The 22952-nt window shown below is 36.4% G+C and overlaps 1 protein-coding gene across 2 annotated transcripts; it reads right to left on the bottom strand.

The window, feature by feature from the left end:
- Window positions 1-992: 992 nt before the first annotated feature.
- On the bottom strand, window positions 993-22422 carry LOC114293608 (uncharacterized). 2 transcript variants are annotated; one of them, XR_014366384.1, is made up of 5 exons: window positions 22346-22422; window positions 22199-22225; window positions 10569-10636; window positions 10423-10449; window positions 993-1416 (listed from the first exon to the last, which is right to left on the bottom strand). XR_014366384.1 is itself a non-coding variant. In XM_082924670.1 (4 exons), exon 4 carries the CDS (start codon window positions 5905-5907, stop codon window positions 4723-4725), a length of 1185 nt encoding a protein of 394 aa, XP_082780796.1. In that variant the 5' UTR covers window positions 5908-10449; window positions 10569-10636; window positions 22199-22225; window positions 22346-22393; the 3' UTR covers window positions 4291-4722. The 2 variants fall into 2 exon arrangements, 1 of the variants encoding a protein (XP_082780796.1); XM_082924670.1 differs by lacking the exon at window positions 993-1416 and having other exon boundaries at window positions 4291-10449; window positions 22346-22393.
- Between the last annotated feature and the right edge of the window lie 530 nt (window positions 22423-22952).

Below are 22952 nucleotides of genomic sequence, written 5' to 3'. Positions count from 1 at the left end.
TATGTAATTTTCACTTTAATGAAACCTTTAAATTCATAAAAAAAAAAAATGAAATAATTCACAAAATCATATTTTGTAACTTATTAGTGCTTTAGGATATTTTCTTTCTAGCCTTTCTCAGTAGATGTAATCTCTATGTATTACTTTTTACTCCATCAATAAAATTTACTTGTTTTTGTTGATAAAAAATAAAAAATGAACCCCGCCCATCTGTGAAATATCTATATTCACTTTTTAATTCCAACTCAGCACGTGGGTCTCACCATTGGAAAAAGGAGCTACCCCTTCATGCGATGGAATTTCTATTGTTTTTGTGGGAAATTGTGTATAATCAAAAAATTCACCAACACCAAAATAACAGGTAATTCGTGTATTTTAAGTGGTTTATTTGTAATTTATTTTTTATTTTTTATTTTTTAATTTTTTAAAAATAATTTGTTAAAATAAATTCAAAAAAATCATTATTTTTTATGGTTAAAAAACATATATATTTTAACCTAATTTCTAAATGTTTTTGAAAAAAAAAAAAAAAAAACCATTTTTATGAAGCTAATTTTTGTGTTATTGTGGAAGTAAGAAAGGAAATTATGTATATTATTACTCCAAAACTTTGTATTTTCTAAATAATTTATATGATGGGTTGTGCATTATCATAATTTTCTTTCATCAAACTTATTAAGTTCTTGCACATAAAAAATTTATTAATCGACATCTATTTTTAGAATCAAAACTGAATTGCACATTGAAAAAATTAAATTGGTTAGAACTGAATCGATTTACACATTGAAAAAATCAAATTGGTTAGAACTGAATCGATTTACGATTTTTTTCAATTTTTTTTCTTCTCAATCCTACGCATGGGTAGCACTTGGCATGAAAAAATCGAAAAGGAATTTTTGTAATTTGAAGGATTAATTAGATATATCAAATTGTGAACAAGAAACAAGAGATTCAAATCATCCATACAAATAACTGTGTGTAATGTATGAGAATATATATTATCCAATGATTTTATTCTCCCAATTGAAAGAAAAATAAAGATAAAAGATAAATTACTATTTTACATTATTACATTGCATACGTATAATTTATTTAATAAGAAAAATTACAAAGAGCAAATATTGCCAATTTAATCCGTTTCAGTTGATTCTTGGAGGAGTAATGATTCAGACTTGTCGAACCTTTCTGAGGTCTCGCGGAATAACACTGCCAGTTGTTTGATTAAATTTCTCTCTATTGCGATAATATCTTCAAAATAATTGCCACCACGCCAAAAGCCACCATTAAAATGATGTTTATCAAAACGATTGTCATCGCCCAGTTGAACTATTTGGGGGAGAGAGAACCAAACCAAAGTGAGAAGGTCACCGCCTTGTCTGAGGAGTTGAAGATGGTTATCTTTCTGAACCTTCATTGCTGCATAACATATCATAGTCAACCACATTGTGACAAGATATCAACTATACCAGATAATAAGGATAGCTGCAGCATTACTCCTAATGCAGATGCACACACAGTATCTCATCCATCAGTCAGTTAGAGTTTGTTATAGTCTATACCCGAATTAGTTTCTAACTCTGTTATTTGCAACTGATTGTAACTAGTTCTAAAGGTGTATATATACACCATGTAAATGGATTTACTGTATTGATAATTTGAATCAAATAATTCAATCTTTCATCATGGTATCAGAGCTTTGAGCTCCTCCGAGCACAAGCATCCATGGCTGCTTCGAGTTCTGACTTTACACTTCCTCCAGATCTTTCTTTGCTTCTTTCCAATCTATCCTCCTTTGTTACAGTTAAACTTGATACATCAAATTTTGTGATTTGGAAATCACAATGGCAGAAAATTCTGCGAGCTACAGAACTTCTTGGATATGTTGATGATCCAAGTTCATGTCCACCATTAACTGTTCTTGATGATTCAGGTAAGAGTTCCGGATCGAGTGAAATGGAATCGTGTTGATGCACATCTGTTGAGTTGCATGACTGCTACTCTGTCTCCATCAATATACTCCACGGTTTTAAACTGTAATCATTGTTCTGAAGTATGGTCTGTCTTGCATCAGCGTTACACGTCCTTTTCACGATCTCATGTTCATCAATTGAAGAACCAACTGAATAGTATTTCTAAGAAAACTGATTCAATGACTGTCTATCTTGCAAAAATCAAAGAAGTAATTGATCAGTTAGCTCTTGTTTCGGTGTTAATTGACGATGAAGATTTAGTGTTGATAACTCTTAACGGATTACCTGATGAGTATGATGCATTCGCTACTTCCATTCGAGCCAGATCTGGTTTTATTACTATGGAAGAGGTGTCTTCTCTTCTTTGTTCTGAAGAGATTCATATGGAGGCTAAACTCAAGAAGTCTTCTTCTGATCCAACAGTTGCCTTCTCCTCTATTAAAGGCAACTCTTCATCTCGTGGTTCTGGTTACAGAGGAAGCAGATCTCAGTCTCCAGGTAATAGAGGTGGACGGCTTCAGTCGAGAGGCTATCATTATAATGGTAGAGGTGGTGCTAATCGCGGACGAGGCAGATCGGTTTTTCCTCAATCTCAATGCCAAATCTGTGGAGGTTTTGGTCACATAGCCATTGATTGTTGGTATAGAATGGATTCTCAATTTCATTCTTCTTCTGGTTCCTCCTCCTCACCATCTGCTCAACACTCCAAAGCATTTGTCGCTTCTTCCAATGCTTCGGTTACAGATTCATCTACTGCACCAGTGCCTTGGTATCTTGATTCTACGGCCACTGATCACATTACCAATGATATGAGTAATTTGAGTTGCTACCAACCTTACCAAGGTTCTGATCAAATTACTATTGGAAATGGTAATTCTATACCAATTCACCACACTGGTAAAGGGCTTTTACCTACTCCTCACCATTCTTTCAAATTAAACACTCTTCTTCACACTTCTTCTATTTCTTCAAATCTGCTTTCTGTTCACAAATTAGCCAGAGATAACAATTGTTTTATTACATTTGATGATGCTAACTTTGTGATTCAGGACAAGCATTCGAAGAGAGTGCTTCACAAAGGAACTAACATCAATGGTCTCTACCATTTCCTTCCATCTTCATCTGCTGCTGCATGTTGTCCACAAGCTCATCTTAGTTCTAAGCATTCCTCAGCCTCTGCTACTGAGGACATTTGGCATAATAGACTTGGTCATCCAAGTTCACTGAAATTGTCTCATCTTAGGAAGCATTTGAAGTTTGTTTCTAATAATGTTGCACATAAGACAGTCTTTTCAAATTGTGTTGACTGTTGTGTTGCTAAAAGCCATAGGCTTCCTTTTCATTTGTCTAATTCCACTAGCAATCAACCTCTTTCCTTAATTCATAGTGATGTATGGGGGCCTTTTCAGTCTGCTTCTTCTTACAAATTTTATGTGCTTTTTGTGGATGATTTTTCCAAATTCACTTGGCTTTATCCTTTATCTTTTAAGAGTGAGGTTTATTCCAAATTCATTGAGTTTAAAGCCTATGTGGAAAAACAATTTCAAACTCCTTTACAAATTCTGCGAACAGATGGTGGAACTGAATTTTTTAATAACAAAATGACTCATTTTCTTGCTTCCGAGGGTATTGTTCATCAGCATTCTTGTCCTTACACACCATCTCAGAATGGTGTTGCCGAGAGAAAGCATAGGCATATAGTTGATACCACTATTGCATTATTACATCATGCTTCTATGCCTATTAAGTACTGGTTTGATGCCATTGCTGTGGCTACTTTTTTAATCAACAGGTTGCCTTCTTCTCAGCTAGCTCATAAATCTCCTTTTGAGTTGTTGTTTCACTTCATTCCTGATTACTCTCATCTTCGAGTTTTTGGATGTCAATGTTTCCCTTGGCTCAAGCCTTATGTGACTCATAAACTTCAACCTCGCTCTGTGTCTTGTGTCTTCTTAGGATATCATCCATTTGCCAAAGGTTACAGGTGTTTAGACCCTCTTACAGGTCGTGTGTATCTTTTTAGGCATGTTCATTTTAATGAATCTTGTTTCCCTTTTCATACTCTTTCTCAGTCTGCACCTGCACCTTCTTCTTTGTCTTTTTTACATCAGTTTTTTTGGTCTTCTCCTCCTTTGCCTTCTAGGCAGCTCCGTTCTACTTCTCATCACCCCAGGTCTGCTTCTCTGCCTTCTGCTGTTTTACAGCCCAGGTCTGCTGCCCAGCCTCCTGTTCTGCAGCCTCACACTGCTGCTTCTCCTCTGCTGCCACCCAGAACTGCTGCTCTGCAGCCCCATTCTGTTCCTCTGTCTTCTGCTGGTCTGCAGCACGGGTCTGCACCAGGACAGCCTCATGCTGACCCAGATTCCCATGTTTCCTCTGCAGCCGCCTATCCCTATCCAGTCCATTGCCATTCAACTTCCTTTACATCCTCCACCTACAACTCTTAATTCTCATCCTATGATCACTCGGTCTAAAGCTTCTTTTTCAGCCTTCACACCATCCTCAAAGCCTACTTCTTCTTTTACCTTTGTTGATACTGAACCACCCTCCTATAAAGAGGCTCTTTTATCCCCTATTTGGCTTCAAGCTATGCAAGAAGAAATGAATGCCTTGCATGCTCAACATACTTGGTCTCTTGTGTCTTCGAATTAGTTTCTAACTCTAACTGACTGATGGATGAGATACTGTGTGTGCATCTGCATTAGGAGTAATGCTGCAGCTATCCTTATTATCTGGTATAGTTGATATCTTATCACATTGTACTAAGTATTTCCCATCTCTCTTCCATTTTCTTTTCCTTCAACTCTAATGCAAATTCGCGTGCCTCCCTTGTGGTCGAATCAAAAGTTAATGGTAAGTCTTCTAATGCTCGGCAAGCTTCGCTTACATTATGCACATTCTTACTCTTGAGAAACTCTTGGAGATCATTGATCAACTGGATCCTGTGACTGTCTGAGCTGTGACCGGGGTAGCCAAATTCTCTCCGTACACTAACGCCCAACATCGAAGGGCAAATGAGGAGTAGATACATCATGTAATGTGACAGAGTTCTGCATGTTTCCTTAATACTAGCTTGCCCGTCATCTCCGTCTGCAGAGGTGGAGTTAGTACAACTGCTTTGACAAGTATTCGAGTCCCAATGGTAGCACATTTCTGTTGTGATGTGCCAAGCAACAATTTTAGAGTAAAAATGTACGTCAGCCGAATATGTCATGTCCTCTTCTTCATCATTCAGTTTTTTAAGTTTGGTAGTAGAACTAGTATTATGGTGAGGCAAAATAGTATTTTTATCAGCCAAGTACTTTATGTGTCTCAGAATCATGCTAGGTAGTTTAGAATTAGATTTGACATTCACACAAGTCTTGTGCATGTACCAATTGACATTGTCCAGAATACCAGCCAACCACTCAAGTTTACTCCTACTCCAAGTCGTCAATGTCAGTAAAGGCTTGAACTGTTTTTTGAGGCAAAAACCAAGTAGATCAAATTGCTCCATCTTTTTAGACCACCTTCTCTTTTCAAGCATTCGGAATAACCAAGGAAACCTTTTTCCCAATCGGGCCACCAGTTGGAGATGTTTGTTTTTAATTAGCCAAAGAATTGTCCATTCAGAGAACAATAATAGAGCAACTGCATAAATCTCCAAAGTTAGAGCTCCTACCACTAGCACGCCTGTGATGGCAATATCAACCGTGGAGTAGTAGTGTTGTTGATACCTAAAAGTGAGCCAGAAGTATCCTACCAACACACACACTGTACAAGCGAAGCTGATCGAGTGGAAAATGCATCCTACCTTGGTATAAGTTACCACTGCCTTTGTGTACCACAAATCATACATCAACCCCATTTCAGCCTCCAATGCTTTCCAAAGAAATATTTCATCACCCACACAATGGTGTATCATAAATGCTGTCTTATCAGGTTCATATTGCTCCATATATTCCTTAAAATCCTTAACCGATTTTAGGCCCAGTAGTAAAGCACTTACATATTGTTTCTCTCTAGTGTAATAATTATCTAAATGTGGATCATGAATTGATCCAATCAAGATATGGTCATAAATCGGTAGAATGCTTCCCGGTTTATCATTACTTACTGACTTGAGAACCCATGTTCTCTCTCCATACTTAATAATTCCAGCCACGAACGCCGGAATTGACAGAAAAGAAAGCAAGGAATTTCTCCAAGACAAAATAATGACATAAACTGCCACAACAGTTTGAACACCTAATCCTATGAAGTGCCTCAACCACAAATTATTATCCTACACGGAAAAAGCTGTTATAGTATCTGGGCCACCGAGGTGCAGCAAAAGCAAGGGTGCCCATATCGCCCCCAATTCGCCATTAGGCTTAGCATTGCACTTGTCAGAGAGCTTGCTAAGGGCCAAAGTTGCCACAAAATCGGCCGTCAAGTAGGCTATCCAAACAATGACACCGGTCCATAATGATGGCGTGTACTTTCTACGTTGTCCAAAGATAAAAAGAATAAATTATAAAGTGAAACTAAGTAGAGCCAACCCCCGAACATCCCACTGTTGCCATAGCCTTGTCAACCATTCTAGAATTCGATTCATCACGCCCTCCCTTTCTTTATCAACATATAGACAGAAGTCATAATTCTTGTCAAAATAATAATAATAATAATAATTTGAAGGAAAGAAAAATATAAAGCATGATACAAATTTATTGTGTGACTAGACAATTTGTTGTTCATAATAGAGGTGAGCATGATTTGGTTTGGTTCAATTTTGAAATAACCATGATCAAATTTACGATTTCATAAAATTTGGAACTAAAAATATGGTTCAGTTCAATTTGGAACCACAATTTTCATAAATTTTATCATCATTCAGAACGTAATCATAACTTACTCAAAAATAAGTAACTTATCATTATTTTACAAGCAAAAATTGTTGAGAACTAATTTTACTGTCATACAACAGCACACTTGTAAGTAAAGAGTTAACCATTTATGAATATATATACAGTAAATAATAAATATTTAAACGGTCTGATTTGATTCCACTTTGTAGTTATGATCATAACTAAAAAGCCGTGGGCCGAACCGCGAAGTGCAGTTCACATATATTAAGAACCAAAACTGAGAAAACTAAACCAAAATTGTGTGAGTTGATTTGAATCAGACCAATTTCTAATTTCTTTCAATTTTTTTTGCTCCCTAGTTCAAAAAGCTAAATTTTCAAGAATAGACCAAAACAATGTACAGTGAACTCCCAAACATTAAGCATAATTTATATTAGCGGTTGGTACACGTTATGAATGTGCAATTCAAATAAATAAAAATAAAATAAAATAAATTATTTATTATATATTATGTGTAACTTAAGTGGTAAGAATTTTTGTTAATGTTTCTAAATTCTAAGGTTTGAATCCCACTCCTTATTCATTTAATTTTTGTTTTTTTGTTGGTTCGATTCCTACTCTCATCTATCAAATTTTTTGTTTCAAATAAAAAAATAAGAGACATTTGGCGTAAAAAAAAATCAAGTTCAGATTTAGATATCAAGTACAGCCTTTACTTCATATAATAATTGTTGAATAATTTAAGTCTCAGTTTTTCTTTATCTTCTTCACTGCTTGTAACAATAATATAGTATAAATATTGGTAATATGACGATAATAGAGAATCAATATTATAGTCAATACAGCAGCAGTACATATAGTTGCTCCTTCTAAATAATCATGTATAACATCTTCATTGCCAATTGATAAAATAGGACAGCTATAAATGCACCCTAAAAGTTAGGTTAGACATTCTAATAATTAATTATTTTTTTTTAGTGCAAAATTCACTTTATTTCCTATAGTTTAGGTCATTTTGTATTTTACCTCTTATCATTTAGAAATAGCCACGTATTCATTTGTGATTTTGAACTAAAGCGCAATAGTAACGGATAATTCTATTTCCACACATCAAATTATCTCAGCCCACACACTTAATGAATCTTTTTTATATTACATTTATGTCCTAAAATAAAAATATCAAAATACCCTTTTCTTTTCAACAGAACCCTAAGTCACATCGTTGGTTTCTCCCCAGCTCCTCACCTCCTATCGCCGCCCCTCCACAGCTTCCCTTCCTTTTGGTCACCTCCATGAACCACCACATCCACCGCCAACTGCAATCCAGCCACCGTCGTCCTAACCCCAACATCACCACACACCACTGTTACCGCCACCACAGTAATCAAATCGCCCTCCTCCCCAATCTTCTTCCTCCTTCAGCAACCTTCTCTAGTGTTTTTCTCCAACTCCCGCTGCTCATCATTGTTGGGATCACACCATTCTCGGTTGCGATCTCGATCAGTTGCACTCACACCAGCACCCTTCGCATCATCTTCCCTACCTCATATCAACCCACGCAGCCACCGCAACTGCCATAGCTAACCTCATCTTTCATCTCTTCTTCTTCTTCTCTTTAAACCCTAGACCTGGATTTTCTAGATCTTTTCTCTGTCAGTAATGGTGGTCGGGACTGTTATCAATCATTAGCAATATGAATTGTGCTGCGATGGTAGTCGGAGGTGGTGATTTGGGACAGCAGGAGGTACAGAGATTGGTGGTAATAGTGGTGTGAAGGAGGAAGATCAGGGCATTCTCGGTATAATAAAGTTGTGTATTGAGTAAAAAATGAGATTTCAAATTCATTAAGTGTGTGGGTTTAGAAATAATGTACATAGAGAAGATTTGATGTTTGGAAATAGAATTTCCCAATAGTAACATTGTTAACGAAAAATATAAAATGACCTTAATACCCTTCTATTTTTTCTCCTTTTCCTTTTTATTTTCTCATTCTATCTCTTCTATTATACAATTAATTTAATTTAATCACATAATTTTTCTAACTTCTTAACTCTATTTCTAATTTAATCTTAGGGATAGAATTTGAGGAAAGAAGATGATAGTGTAGAAGGAAATTTTAGACAAATAGGTCCTTTTACATCATAGTTAAACTTTAAAATTATTATTTTTCAATACCTACTCTATCTTTTTGCGTGTGTATGACAAATTTTGTCAATTTAGACGGAATAAGTAACAGCAATGAGGTAAAATGCAAAACAACTAAGACCGTAAGAGGAATAAGTGATTATTTTCAAATGATATGGGGTAAAATGTAAATGGACTAAATCATATGGGGTAAAGTAGATTATGCTCTTTCTTTTTATATCATTTTGCCCATTAAGCAAATTACCAAAATAACCAAACTCTAACCCTAACTCCAAGCACCCCTTCTAATTATTCGGCCACTGGTTCACAGAACCCCTTCCCTATCACCGGCCAACCACCTAGTTCCGGTCAGACCCTCAACTTTGATGACCTTCTCCTACCTCTGGTCACTCCTTTACAACCTCTATTGTCACGCCCTAGCTCTTTTTTGCCATCGGACGCAATCACTTAGCCTTTTCCTACTCCCTGACGCAACCCACCAGCCCCTTCTTACAGTTTTCCATTGTTGTTGCATCACCAACAGCCCCTACCTCTACAACTCACAAAATACACACCCCCCACCACTCTCAATTCGTACAAACCCCTTCCACGTTCACCACCCTCTGCTCGCCTAACCTAGCCCCTACCTTTACGACTCGCAAAACCCTATATTTCAAATCTATGGTTTCGGTAAAGAAGAAGAAGGAAGAAGAGAAAGAGAAGGGGAATAGAAGATATGGGGAAGGTGAACGATGAAGAGGAGGAAGTGAGTATTGAAAGGTGGTGGCAGAGGAGGCTTCAGTGGTGGTGGTGATTCCAGCACAGGCGAGTGAAAACTTACGTAATTTTGTGGTATGATTGCATATCATGTCTTGAAGTTTTAAGACTTCCCTTAATTATTTTTGAATTTTGCATATATAATAGTTGAATTATCAAGTCATAATTATGTGTGCAATAAAGAATATACAATTATTTTTAGATAAATATTATAAGTGTGTACCATGTGTAAGTTATGCCATTTGTGAGTTTGATCATCACAAATGGCATAACTTAATATTATAGGAGTCATAAATAATAATAAAAAATATTGAGTTATAACCAAACATCACATGAGGTATAGCTAAACAACTCTTTGATCATAACTAAAATAATATCATAATTAATATCACAATGTGTCATAACTAATAACACAGTATGCCATAATTAAGAGCACAAAGATCGTAACTAAAAGTGCATATAATACACATCCTAAAGAGAGTGTGTACCATAGAATTTGCCTTATTTTTAACATTATTAAGCAATGTTCTTAGAGCTCGTTAATCAAACACTATAAACAAAACTAGACAAAGTAAGAAGATTCATTTGAGGCTAAAACATAAAATGCTCCTACTTTATGTCTCCAAATATATGGACCTCAATAAATATATTTCACAAGCAACATTGCGAACCCAATATAAATAAAGTGGCAAAAATAACAAAACAACGAATTAAAATTGACTTACAGAATTTTGTGCCTTGATTTGTGACTCCTGTAACGATATCAAATTCATATTGTGATTAACTTGTAAACTCTCAAAAGTTAATAAAAATTAAAGAAAAAAGGAATTTTTTTTCTTTTGCATTGTGGCTTCAATGGATGTGAGTTTACCAGTAGTAGCTTGTGATTGCCTAACAATAAAGATAAATGATATGGTGCTCCATATGGGAAGTCCTTACCTTTACATATAGAAACAAAGTGTATTATTGAAGGATGAAAAGAAAAGCAGAGAACAAATTCCTCACTTGCAATCTAGTTTAGAAAAAGAATAAATTACTTGCGTGCAATCTAATTTAGAAAAAGACAGAATAAAGTACTTCCTTGCAATCTAGTTTTGAAAAAGAGAGCAATTTAGTACTTTCTTGTAATTTGGTTCCTTACATTCATAAAGAGGAAACAAAATGTATCAAAGAACCCAAAAATTATGAAAACGGAACAAATTACTTGCTTGCTATGTGGTTTAGAAATCAAAAGTTGGAATTCTTCACTAGGTGATATATATCTTACATGGAGATCTTTTGGTTATATACATGTATATGGGTTTTTTAATGTTTGGTTACAAGTTTTATTATTATTATTTTTTAGAAAAAAAAAAAAACTTTTTATCTTCAAAAGAAAAATGAAGAATTAATTTTTTTAAAAAAAAAAATTAAAAAGTTCTGGACTCATCATGATTGAACAGAAGGCTTATTGAATTTGGAACCTATTTAGTGTTTGGTTTCAGTTTTCTAAGTTCAGTTTTCCAAAAATTAAATTTTTTGTTTTTTATTATTTTTTTTGTTTTTAGTAAATATTTTTAAAATTTTAAGCATTTTTTTAAAAAAATTTAGGTAAACCTTAGTTAGATGTATCTAAATAGTAAAATATTTGTGAAAACATATTTTAAAAAATTAACAAATACACAAAAATACAAAAAATGTACTGAATTTATATATATATATATATATTTGTATTTTTGGTATTTAGTGATTTTTTAAAAAAAAATCATAAATATTATACTTTTTAAAGTGTATTATGTTAAATGTGTCTAAAAATTTTAAAAAATTGCTTAATATATTTTAAAAACTCAATAAAAACAAAAAAAAAATGAAAAATAAAAAATTAGAATATTCTAAAAAATATTTTTTGAAAACTCAAACCAAATAAAGTGATTATTATTAATTTTTATAGGGTTCTACAGTATATGAGCTCATGCACTATGCAATTGTTGTTTCAAATGTAAAATGGAATAATTTCCAAGACTGAAGGCAATCATTTAATCAAATGGATACTTCAACAACAAATTTCTTTGAAAAGAAATGAGATAGTGGTAAGTTTGGAAATTTTATAATACACACTACGAGAAAGCGGTAAATTATATGCTCAGTTACGATTTTTGTAATAATTCGTGTTGTAACTAGTTGTGTTTTATTTTATTTATTTATTTATTTTTATTTTTTTTTTGTGATCAGAAGAAAGGTTACTACATTAAGAAGAAGAAAGCAGTACATTAGCACTAAGCAAGCACAACAAGGGTGTAGGTGGAAACACAACCCAGTTACAAGGTAAAACATTGGAAGCTAAAGACTTTGCTACCCAGTGGGCAACTTTATTATTTTGACACCCAGTCCAAGAAAAAGATAGACTTTGCTGAGGAGCTAGGTCACAGATGTCCATAATCAGGGCAGCAGACTCCCTCGAGGGAACAAGTTCTGAGACACACAAGTGAATAACCGATTGATTATCACTTTCAATTTCCACCGAGAACATATTAAGAGCTATAGACACTAAACAAGCCAATCGAATGGCATAAGCCTCTGCTTGAAGAGTAGAAAAAGCTATTAAAGACTGGGCCCTTTCCTCCACAAGCTTACCATGGAAGTCATGAACAACAACATCAATGCTTTCCACTAAGGAGTGCTTGCAAAAAGCTACATCACAATTGACTTTGAGATTCCTAGCCAGAGTTGGCCTCCACCTATCAACGGTAGGTATAACAAGGACAGATTGAGAGGACATAACAGCATTAGTAGAGTGGAGAAAAACTAGCCTTTCTTTCCATGCTTGGGAAATTCTGCGGCAAGTTGCGAGTGGGTACACAGGGAGGTGATTAAACACAAATTCATTTCTAGACTTCCAAATAAACCACCATACTGTCGCCACTTGACTCAAAAAGGCCCTAGCATCTTCCTTAGACTTATGTCCATTGAGCCACATTCGGAATGGAACCTTTAGGAATCTTGACAGAGAGACTACTGCCAAACCAAACTGCTTGTGTCCACGAACAGTCAAAAAGGAAGTGTTTAACTATTTCCCTTTCATCAAGACAGATAGGGCAAATAGGCATCGGAGCACATTTCCTTTTATGCAGCCCATCTTTTGTAGCTAGAAGGATGTGGTAAGCTCGCCACCAAAAGTGGCAAATTTTAGGAGGGGTATCAAGGCTCCAAATGAACTTCCGTAGTACATCCCCAAGAGTAGATGATGAAAAGGGCCTACAAATTTGTGTAAAATCACACGCACGTAGAGCCAGATCATAGCCCGACTTAACTGAGTAATAGCCCGAAGAAGTTGGATGCCAGACCAGATAATCCTCATGTTGACCAACTGCAATAGGGATGGATAGAATGGCCTTCATTTCCTCCGAGATGAGGTGGTGCTGAAGTGAAGTTAGATTCCAAGACTTACTAGAACGATCAATTACATCAGCCACCATATTAATAGTCCACCCAGCTGGTTTGGATGAAAGAATCTTATGGCCCTCAATAGCCAGAATCCAACTATCCTTCCAAAAATGAATATGCTCACCATTTTGAACCTGCCACCGAAGACCCTTCATAAGAAGATCTCTGCCCCTTGAGTAAACTAACCCATGTCCAAGACAGTGAAGTCCCTCGAGAAGCCTGAAGAAAATTTGAGTTTGGAAAATAAAGCCCTTTGTACATCTTGGCCCAAAGAGAATTGGGATTAGTGATAATCTTTCATCAAGCTTAGCTAGTAAGGCTTGGTTGAAACTGTGAAAATCCCTAAAACCCATCTCTCCCCTAGCTTTGGGCCTAGTCATGGCGGACCAATTTGCCCAATGTATGCCACGTTTCTCAGGATCACCATTCCACCAAAAGTTTCTTATAAGTGAATTGAGTTTTTGGCAAAGACTATTAGGTAATTCAAAACATGTCATAGCATAGGTGGGAAATGCTTGTACAATAGCCTTTATCAAAACCTCATTTCCTACATGGGATAATAGTTTTGTTTTCCATCTTTGAATAGAGAGAGCTTTCTCTATCAGGAAAGAAAACATGGCAGCTTTAGATTGGCCTTAGAAGGATGGGAGGCCCAGGTATTTGGCATTGGGATTAGCTTGGGAAATGCTCAGAGTGTTGCAGATGGAAGCTCAAAGTTAAGCCGAAGCATTAGATGAAAATAGAACCCCAAACTTATCAATGTTAAGTAATTGGCCTGAGGCACTACTATACACCTCAATGATATTCAATAAATTCATACACTCTCTTTAATTAGCTTTGAGGAAAAGAACGACATCATCTGCGAAAAATAAGTGCTTTAAAATTGGGCAAGTCCTCCTTAGCCGCAGACCATAAATCCTTTCCAAATGAATGTTTTGAGTGACAAGATTAGACAACACTTTAGATACCAATAGGAACAAATACGATGAGAGAGGGTCTCCTCGGTGCAGTCCACAAGAGGGCACAAAGGTAGTTAGTATCCCCCCATTAGCGAAAATTGAGTATTTTGTGGTGGTGACATATTCCATAACAAGGTTGACCCACCTATAATGAAAACCCATTTTAAGGAGGACAACCTCTAAAAAATCCCACTGAATTCTATCATACGCTTTGTTGAAATCAAGTGTAAAATAAAATCCACCATCAGAAAAAATGGCACAGCAAAAAGGAGGATGGATTCCGGTAGTAAACCATTGGAAAGGTGGTAGAGGGAAAGGCATGGAAGTATCGCATGGTCTTTTTTCTATTTTTGTGGATCATATACCATCAAAAATGGATGCTAAATCATTGTTCAAGTTCTTCTCAAAATTTGGCATAGTTAAGGATGTTTTCATCCATTCCAAAAGAAGAGTAGTGTCTCATTCTAGGTTCGGATTTGTGAGGTTCGATTGTAATGTAGCAGCTGATATAGCCATTCAAAAAGCCAACGGTCTTCTGGTGGATGACAAAGTTCTAGAAGTCAAAGCTGCAACTCTTGATAGACGAAAGAGGGAGGAGCATAACAGGCGAAAATCAGAAGTTGTGAAATCGCAGTTCAACAGGAGATCTTTTGAAGCTACCAGATTCAGAGGTCATGCTCCACTTGCTGGTCAAAGATCCTTTGCTGATGTTTTGCAAGGGGTGAATACGAACACCTCCATCAAAGTCACTGAAGAGGGCAACGGTTGGCTCTATGAAAATGCCATTATCCGTCTCAATACAGAACACTCCATTCACAGCGTTCGTGAAGCACTGAAGGAGAAAGGCCTGGAGCATATTTTGATCAGAAACGGGGGTGGAAGGGATGTAAGATTAACTTTTAACACCCAGGAGGAGTTGACATCAAACATTGACAACCTCAAGGCTTGGTTTAAGGATCTGAGTCAGTTTGCGGCAGAGTTCAAATCTGGAAATCATTTTGTCCAAGAAAGATGTGTGTGGTTCAAATGCTGTGGGATACCCTTACATATTTGGAACAGAAGCACTCTCACAAAGATTGGTCGTTTATGGGGCTCGGTACTCAACATTGAGGGAGATTTGTGTGAACCAAAATCATTCTCCCATGCCAGGATCAGAATAGCCACTTCAAATATGGAATTTATTGCCAAATCTTTAACTTTGGACTGCAATGGTGAAGATCATAAGATTTTTGTGTGTCAAGACCTCCAACCAGATTTTTGTGTATACGAGTCCAATACTCTTGTAACTTGTTGCAGTGTTGAAGAAGTGAATTTTCCAGTGTTAGATGGTAAGGAAAGGGGAGAAGATGATGAGGTGGCAGTGGCTAAGGCCATGTTTGGTGCTGAGCTTGCTTGTCCGACGGACACAATGGTTGAGGAGACACCCTGTGATGGAGGCGTAAACAGAGGAGGAGTGTGTGCTGAGAGGCCTATGATAGATTTGATGGAAAAGGCTGACCATTTTTCAAATAATAATGATGAGAGGCAAAAGTGTATTGAACAAGTTTTTACACCTGGGTATATACGTTGTATGAATGAAGATAGTGCTGGTGGTGGACCCGACATCAATTTAGAAGTGGACTTGGCCCACTTTGAAAAGAAGCCCGTCACTTCTGGATTTCCTAGCAGGCCCATTCTTTCCAATGGTTCTTCTAGTAGACCCAATGTATCTGCATCAAATAATGGGCTTCCTGGCCCTTTGTCCATCTTAAACCCGTTAATGAGCAGTAATTTTGCTCATACATAGTCAGCCCAAGACTCAATTTCAGCCTCCATCACAGATCACCAGTGTAACCTGAGGAAAAAAAGGAAGATGAAGTCACAGATGGAGGGGTTCACTAGCTTTGCTAGGATTCATGCTTACACAAACAATGCAGCCAAGAAGCACTATGCTAAATCTGTTGTTTACAGACCTGCTGCTACAGCTCTAGCCCAGTCTAATTCTTTTGCAGGTGATTCTTCTCTGAGAAACCAGATTCTTTCTGAAGCTGCAGCTACAATTCAATTGGGGAAGTCTCTTGGAATAGACTACCATGGGAAGGAAGGCATTGTGCTCAACAAAATTGCTAAATTAGAATTTAAAGACAAGGAGAAAATTGCCAATGAGGGGAAGGCCCAACAGTAAAGGGAAGAAGTAGGGCCTTTTGAGTGAATTAATGGGTTATCATGAAATTAATATCTTGGAATATCAGGGGTATGGGTAAGGTGGAGAAACAGGGCAGAATCAAGAGGCTCCTAAAGGACAGAAATATTGATATTGTTTTTTTTCAAGAAACCAAAAGGACAGTTATATCAGATGGTGATGCTAGAAGGCTATGGGGAAGTAAAAATATGGAGTTTATGTCTGTTGATCCTAAAGGAACAGCCAGAGGCCTGCTATGTATCTGGGATCCTGCTGTCTTCACACTTTCTGGCTGCTGCTGTAATAGGAGGTACATCTTACTCTCAGGTTCCTTATATAACACCTTTGACTGTGTCCTGCTCAATATGTATGCACCCAATGATGTTGGTGCCAGATCTTCTTTTTGGGCTAATGTCCTAAAGCTTAAATCCCTCTTCCCTTGGTGCATGGGTGGCGATTTTAATGAAATTAGCCGTACTAGTGAAAGAGTTGGTTGCTCTAGGAGAGACAAGGGAATGAAACATCTCAATGACTTCATCGACAATAGTAAGCTTCATGATTTACCACTTCATGGGAAGAGATACACATGGTGCAATGCCCAGGAATCAGAGAAATGTAGCAGAATTGATAGAATTTTACTAAGTCCTGAATGGTGATTAATTTCTCAATGAAATTGTGGGGTTTGCCTAGGTTAATCTCAAACCATTGCCCTTTATTAATGATGGAGGATACCAGAGATTGGGGGCCAAAGCCTTTCAGGTTCCTAAATGCGTGGACTCTTCATCCCAGCTTTGCTCAGTTATTTGTCTCATCATGGTCAGATACCTCTTTTGCTGGCTGGTCTGGGTATATACTCTCCCAAAAGTTAAAGCATCTAAAGCTAGTCTTAAAATCTTGGAACATTCAGGTGTTTGGCAATATGGCTTCTAAAATAAAATCTTCAGAAGAAGAGCTACATGCTCTGGATATCACTGCAGAGAAAAGAGCACTGATTGCTTCAGAAAAGGCCAGAAGAAGGGAGATTAAAGGTGAGTTGTGGAAGCTATACAGAATGGTAGAATGGATTTGGCATCAAAAACCCAGATTGAATTGGGCTATCAATGGGGATAAAAATAGTAGGTTTTTTCATGTGGTAGCAAGTTCTCGGTAGAATAGAAATCTCATCAACTCTATTTCAGTAAATGGAGTGTCCATTGAGGATCCTACTGGAGTTAGGCAACAAGTTCTCCTTCACTTTAAGGCCCAATTCTCTGAATCATGGGTTAAGAGGCCTTCTTTGTCAGGGGTATTTAACACCATTGACCCGGAATATGTCTCTCAACATCTAGTATCTGAGTTCAGTGCAGCTGAGGTACTTGCAACAATCAAAGACTGCAACAATAACAAAGCTCCAGGCCCTGATGGGTTCAACCTACTGTGTTATCATGAAGCTAGACATAATGCAATTTTTCAAAGAGTTTCATGCTAATAGCAGGCTTGCATATGGCATCAATAGCTCATTTATCACCCTTATTCCCAAGGTGGACAACCCTATTGGTCTATCTAATTACAGACCTATTAGTCTGGTGGGATCTATTTACAAAATCTTGGCCAAGGTCCTAGCATTCAGATTAAAGTCAGTGCTCCCCTCAATCATTGGTGAAACACAGACAGCATTCTTGGGAGGGAGAAATATTCTGGATGGGGTGTTTATTGCTAATGAAGTAGTGGATGGTTGGAAGAAGGCCAAAAAACAAGGGTTGATTCTCAAATTGGATTTCAAGAAAGCTTTTGACTCTATCAACTGGGAATTCTTATTTTCTTTGATGGCCAGTTTTGGTTTAGGGGATAAATGGATTACCTGGATGAAGACATGTGTCTCTACAGCTAGAATCTCCATTCTAGTGAATGGCTCACCAATTGAGGAATTTTCACCCCATAGGGGCCTTAGACAGGGTGACCCGCTCTCTCCTTTTCTATTCAACATTGTGGCGGAAGGTCTTAACATTCTTCTAGTCAGAGCCCTCAATTTTGGTATTCTCAAAGGGGTAGTTGTTGGGTCTAACAATGTTATTATCTCGCATTTGCAATTTGCCGATGATTCAATCCTTTTTTGTGAAGCTGATAGTGATCAATTGGTATCCATTAAAAGGGTTCTCAGATGCTTTGAAGTATTATCCGGTCTAAAAATTAACTACCATAAGAGTGTTGTGTGTGGTGTTGGTGTAGATGAAGGTTGTTTAAACACTTTTGCTTCCCTTCTCAATTCCAAAGTGCAGAGTCTTCCATTAAACTTTCTGGGGCTGCCTCTATGAGCAAATCCTGGAAGGAAATCTACTTGGAAGCCTGTAATTGAAAAAATCAAGGCTAGACTGTCAGGTTGGAAGAGAAAACTGTTGTCCTTTGCTAGTAGATTAACTTTAATCAAGTCTACTCTATCTAGTTTACCTATTTACTTTCTTTCCATGTTTAAAATGCCTGAAGGAGTGGCTAAGGAAATAGAAAGGAAGGAGTGGCTAAGGAAATAGAAAGGATAGAGGCTGCTTTCTTATGGGGTAGTAGTGATCTTAAAAGGAAAGTTCATTTAGTGAAATGGGAGGAGATTACAAAGAGAATTGATCAAGGGGGACTAGGCATTAGAAGGGTCAAAGATGTTAATGTCTGTCTCCTTCTCAAATGGTGGTGGAAGTTTGGAATTCAAACCAATGCTCTCTGGAGGTCAATTGTGTGCAGCAAATATAAAATTAACAACTCTTGTTGGCTTCCTCCTTTGAGTCCCTCATACAAGCATTCTAGAGTCTGGAGGGACATTCTCTCACTTGGGGCTCTCAATAGGCCTATCTTTAATTTCTTTGTGGGCAAATGTGGCTCCAAGGTTGGGAATGGTATTAGAATCATATTTTGGTTTGATAGATGGTGTGGTGGCCTTTGTTTGAAATCTTCTTTTCCTCTCCATTTTAATTTGTCAACTGATAAGGAAGGTTCCCTTAATCATTATTTCACAAGGAGGTCAAGTCCATTTGTTTGGAATCTCCCCCATAGAAGAGAGCTTTATTCATGGGAATTGGTTGAAGAGGTGAGATTGAATGCTCTCTTATCCTCTGCTCCATCTCTGTGTTTGGATTGTGAAGACTGCTTACTCTGGTGCACTGATTCTGGTCATAGCTTCTCTGTTTCTGCTCTTTATTCTCACCACTCATCTCTTTTTGGCCCTCATCTCAATGTTACCAAATTTGTTTGGAACTCATTATTGCCCCCCAGAGTATCTTTTTTTACCTAGCTAGCCTGGAAATCTAGAATCAAATGTTCTGACTTTCTGCTCAAGATTGGTTCTCTTGACAGCAATGCTCCACCCCTCTGCCACTTTTGCAACTCTGAGGTAGAAACTGCCCCCCATGTACTGCTGCATTGCTCTTTCTCTTGGTCAATCTGGTCAGTAGTTATTGAGGAATGGGGTCTACATTGGTGTATTCCTAAGTCTGTAGATGGTCTGCTTTATTGGTGGATGAGTTAGAAATTCTATAATTTTGACAGACTAATATGGAGAGCAACCCCCTTAATTGTACTATGGTCTATTTGGAAACTCAGAAATGATTGTGTATTTTCTAATGCACAACCCACTTCTTCAGGATTGCTAGACGTTATAAAATTCAGATCTGCCATTTGGCTCAAAGCTTCCATTAAGGAATTCCCATACTCAGTTGATGATCTTGTCTATAATTGGAGACAGATCAGGGGTGGAGCTTAGTGCTCTGGATTCTGTTTAGAGTGTGGATGTCTATGTACAGCATTTGAGGTCAGTTAGTTTTGGGAAGTCTAAATCACAAGTCTACTATTTCTGCAGTGTCTTGCTCATATCTGTGGGTGCCTATCTGTGTTCTATCTGTGTACTGGTAGTTCTGTGTTGGGAGCTAGTTTGATCTATCTGTGTACTGGCAGTTTTATTTTGGTCAAAACACATGCCCTGCCTGCTATTATGTTTTGGTCTGTAGGTGCCTCTGAACAGTTCTGTTTTGTGTTGTTGAGTGCTGGTTCTACTGGCAATTCTGTTTGGCCAAAAAACATGCCCTGTCTGCTGTTTTGTTTTGGTCTGTGGGTGCCTCTGCAGTGTTGTTGTTCTGTTTTTGGAGGATTGGGAAGGCTATTAATCTATTGCAATGGTGGAGGTTTACTATTTCTGCAGTGTTGCTGTTCTATTAGTCCGTGTACTTCCAGTTAGTTTGTCTGTTTGATGCTTTCATTTATTCTTCTGCTTCCTTTTGTTGGTGCCTCACCAACTGGGCGCTTGGAGCTTCTTCTTAGCTCTAAGCTCCTTTTTATTGATGTAATATTTCATACTTTGTATGTTTCATCAATAAAGATTTTGTTTAGCCGATCAAAAAAAAGAAATCAAGTGTAAGCTCAATGCTAGCATTTCTTCCTCTTCTCTTATGCTTTAAATGATGAAAAGCATCATGAGCCATGAGGTTGCTATCTTGGATGAGGCGTCCCAGGATAAAAGTTGCTTGATTAGGTAAGATTAGTTGGTACAAAAACTTCTTCAAGCGGTTGGCTAGCAGTTTTGTAATGATCTTCATTATAAAATTACAAAGACTAATCGACTCATATTGGGAGAGCTTTTCAGGTGCAGCTACTTTGGGAATTAGAATGATATGGCCCCGTTTGTTTTGGGAGATAGAATGGAGGGGATTGATAGTGAGGGGATTAATAGTGAGGGGATTGTTAGTGAGGGGATTGATAGTGAGGGGATTGATAGTGAGGAATTGTTAAATTATTTTTATATAAAATAATAAAACAAATAAAAAAATATAAAAAAATAAACATTATATTTAAAAAAAAATCCCAATATAAAAAAAATAAAAAAATTTCTAATCCCCTCATTATTTTTCTAATACCATCTCTACCTCTTCCTTACCAATCCCCCTTCCTCCTCCTTACTAATACCAAAGGATTACTAATCCCCTCCCTATCTCTCAAAACAAACACATCATTTTCAATCTTCTCCTCACTATCAAACCCAATCCCCTCCCCATAACCCCATAACCCCAAACAAACGGGGCCATGGTTTTTAACTATCAAGTCATGATATCTTTTAGAAAAAATTTCTTGTGTGTAATTTTATCACAAAATTATAAAGTTTTCACGAACTTATATAAGTTATTTTATAAAAATGTGTAAGTTGAATACAAATTTTCCTAAGTCTTAAGTTTTCACAAACTTAAGCAAATTTGTATTTAACTTACACATTTTTGTGAGATTATTTATGTAAGTTCGTGAAAACTTACATAAAAACTTACATAATTTTGAACTTACACGAATTTGTATTCAACTTATGTATTTTGTGGTATTCTTGAAGTTTTAAGATTCCCTTAATTATTTTTGAATTTTGCATATATAACAGTTGAATTATCAAGTCATAATTATGTGTGGAATAAAGAATATATAATTATTTTTAGGTAAATACTTTAGGCGTGTTTGATTTTTAAGTTATGTCATTTATGAATTTGATCATCACAAATGGCTTGACTCAATACTATAAGAGTCATAACTATAAAAAAAATATTGAGTTATAACCAAACATCACATAAGGTATAACTATAGAACTCTTGAATCATAACTAAAATAATGTCATAAATAATGTCACAATGTGTCATAACTAACAATACAGTAAGTCATAATTAAGAGTACAAAAATCGTAACTAAAGGTGCATATGGTACACACCCTAAATAGAGTGTGTATCATAGAATTTCCCTTATTTTTAACATTGTTAATCAATGTTCTTAAGGCACTCGTTAATCTAACCCTATAAACAAAACTAAACAAAGTAAGAAGATTCATTTAAGGCTAAAACATAAAATGCTCCTACTTAATGTCTCCAAATATATGGACCTCAATAAATATATTTCACAAGCAACATTGCTAACCCAATATAAATAAAGTGGCAAAAATAACAAAACAACGAATTAAAATTGACTTACAGAATTTTGTGCCTCGATATGTGACTCCTGCAACGATATCAAATTCATATTGTGATTAACTTGTAAACTCTCAAAAGTTAATAAAAATTAAAGAAAAAAAGGAATTTTTCTTCTTTTGCTTTGTGGCTTCAATGAATGTGAGCTTACCAGTAGTAGCTTGTGATTGCCTAACAATAAAGATAAATGATGATATGGTGCTCCATGTGGGAAGTCCTTACCTTTATATATAGAAACAAATTGTATTATTGAAGGATAAAAAGAAAAGCAGAGAACAAATTACTCACTTGCAATCTGGTTTAGAAAAAGAATAAATTACTTGCTTGCAATCTAATTTAGAAAAAGACATAATAAAGTACTTCCTTGCAATCTAGTTTTGAAAAAGAGAGCAATTTAGTACTTGTTTGTAATTTGGTTCCTTACATTCATAAATAGGAAACAAAAATGTATCAAAGAACCCAGAAATTATGAAAAAGGAACAAATTACTTGCTTGCTATGTGGTTTAGAAATCAAAAGTTGGAATCCTTCACTAGGTGATATATATCTTACATGGAGATCTTTTGGTTATTTACATGTGTATGGGTTTTTTAATGTTTGGTCACAAGTTTTATTATTATTATTATTTAGAAAAAAAAAACTTTTTATCTTCAAAAGAAAAAAAAAGAATTTATATTTAAAAAAAAAAAAAATGAATAAGTGCTGGACTCATCATGATTGAACAGAAGGCTTATTGAATTTGGAACATATTATTATTAA

Source organism: Camellia sinensis, chromosome 4 (genome assembly GCF_055761805.1).
Source record: "Camellia sinensis isolate YWXY chromosome 4, ASM5576180v1, whole genome shotgun sequence".
NCBI classification, from domain to species: Eukaryota; Viridiplantae; Streptophyta; class Magnoliopsida; order Ericales; family Theaceae; genus Camellia; species Camellia sinensis.
The sequence above is the reverse complement of the archived record's forward strand: the minus strand, read 5'-3'. Positions and strand labels throughout refer to the sequence as shown.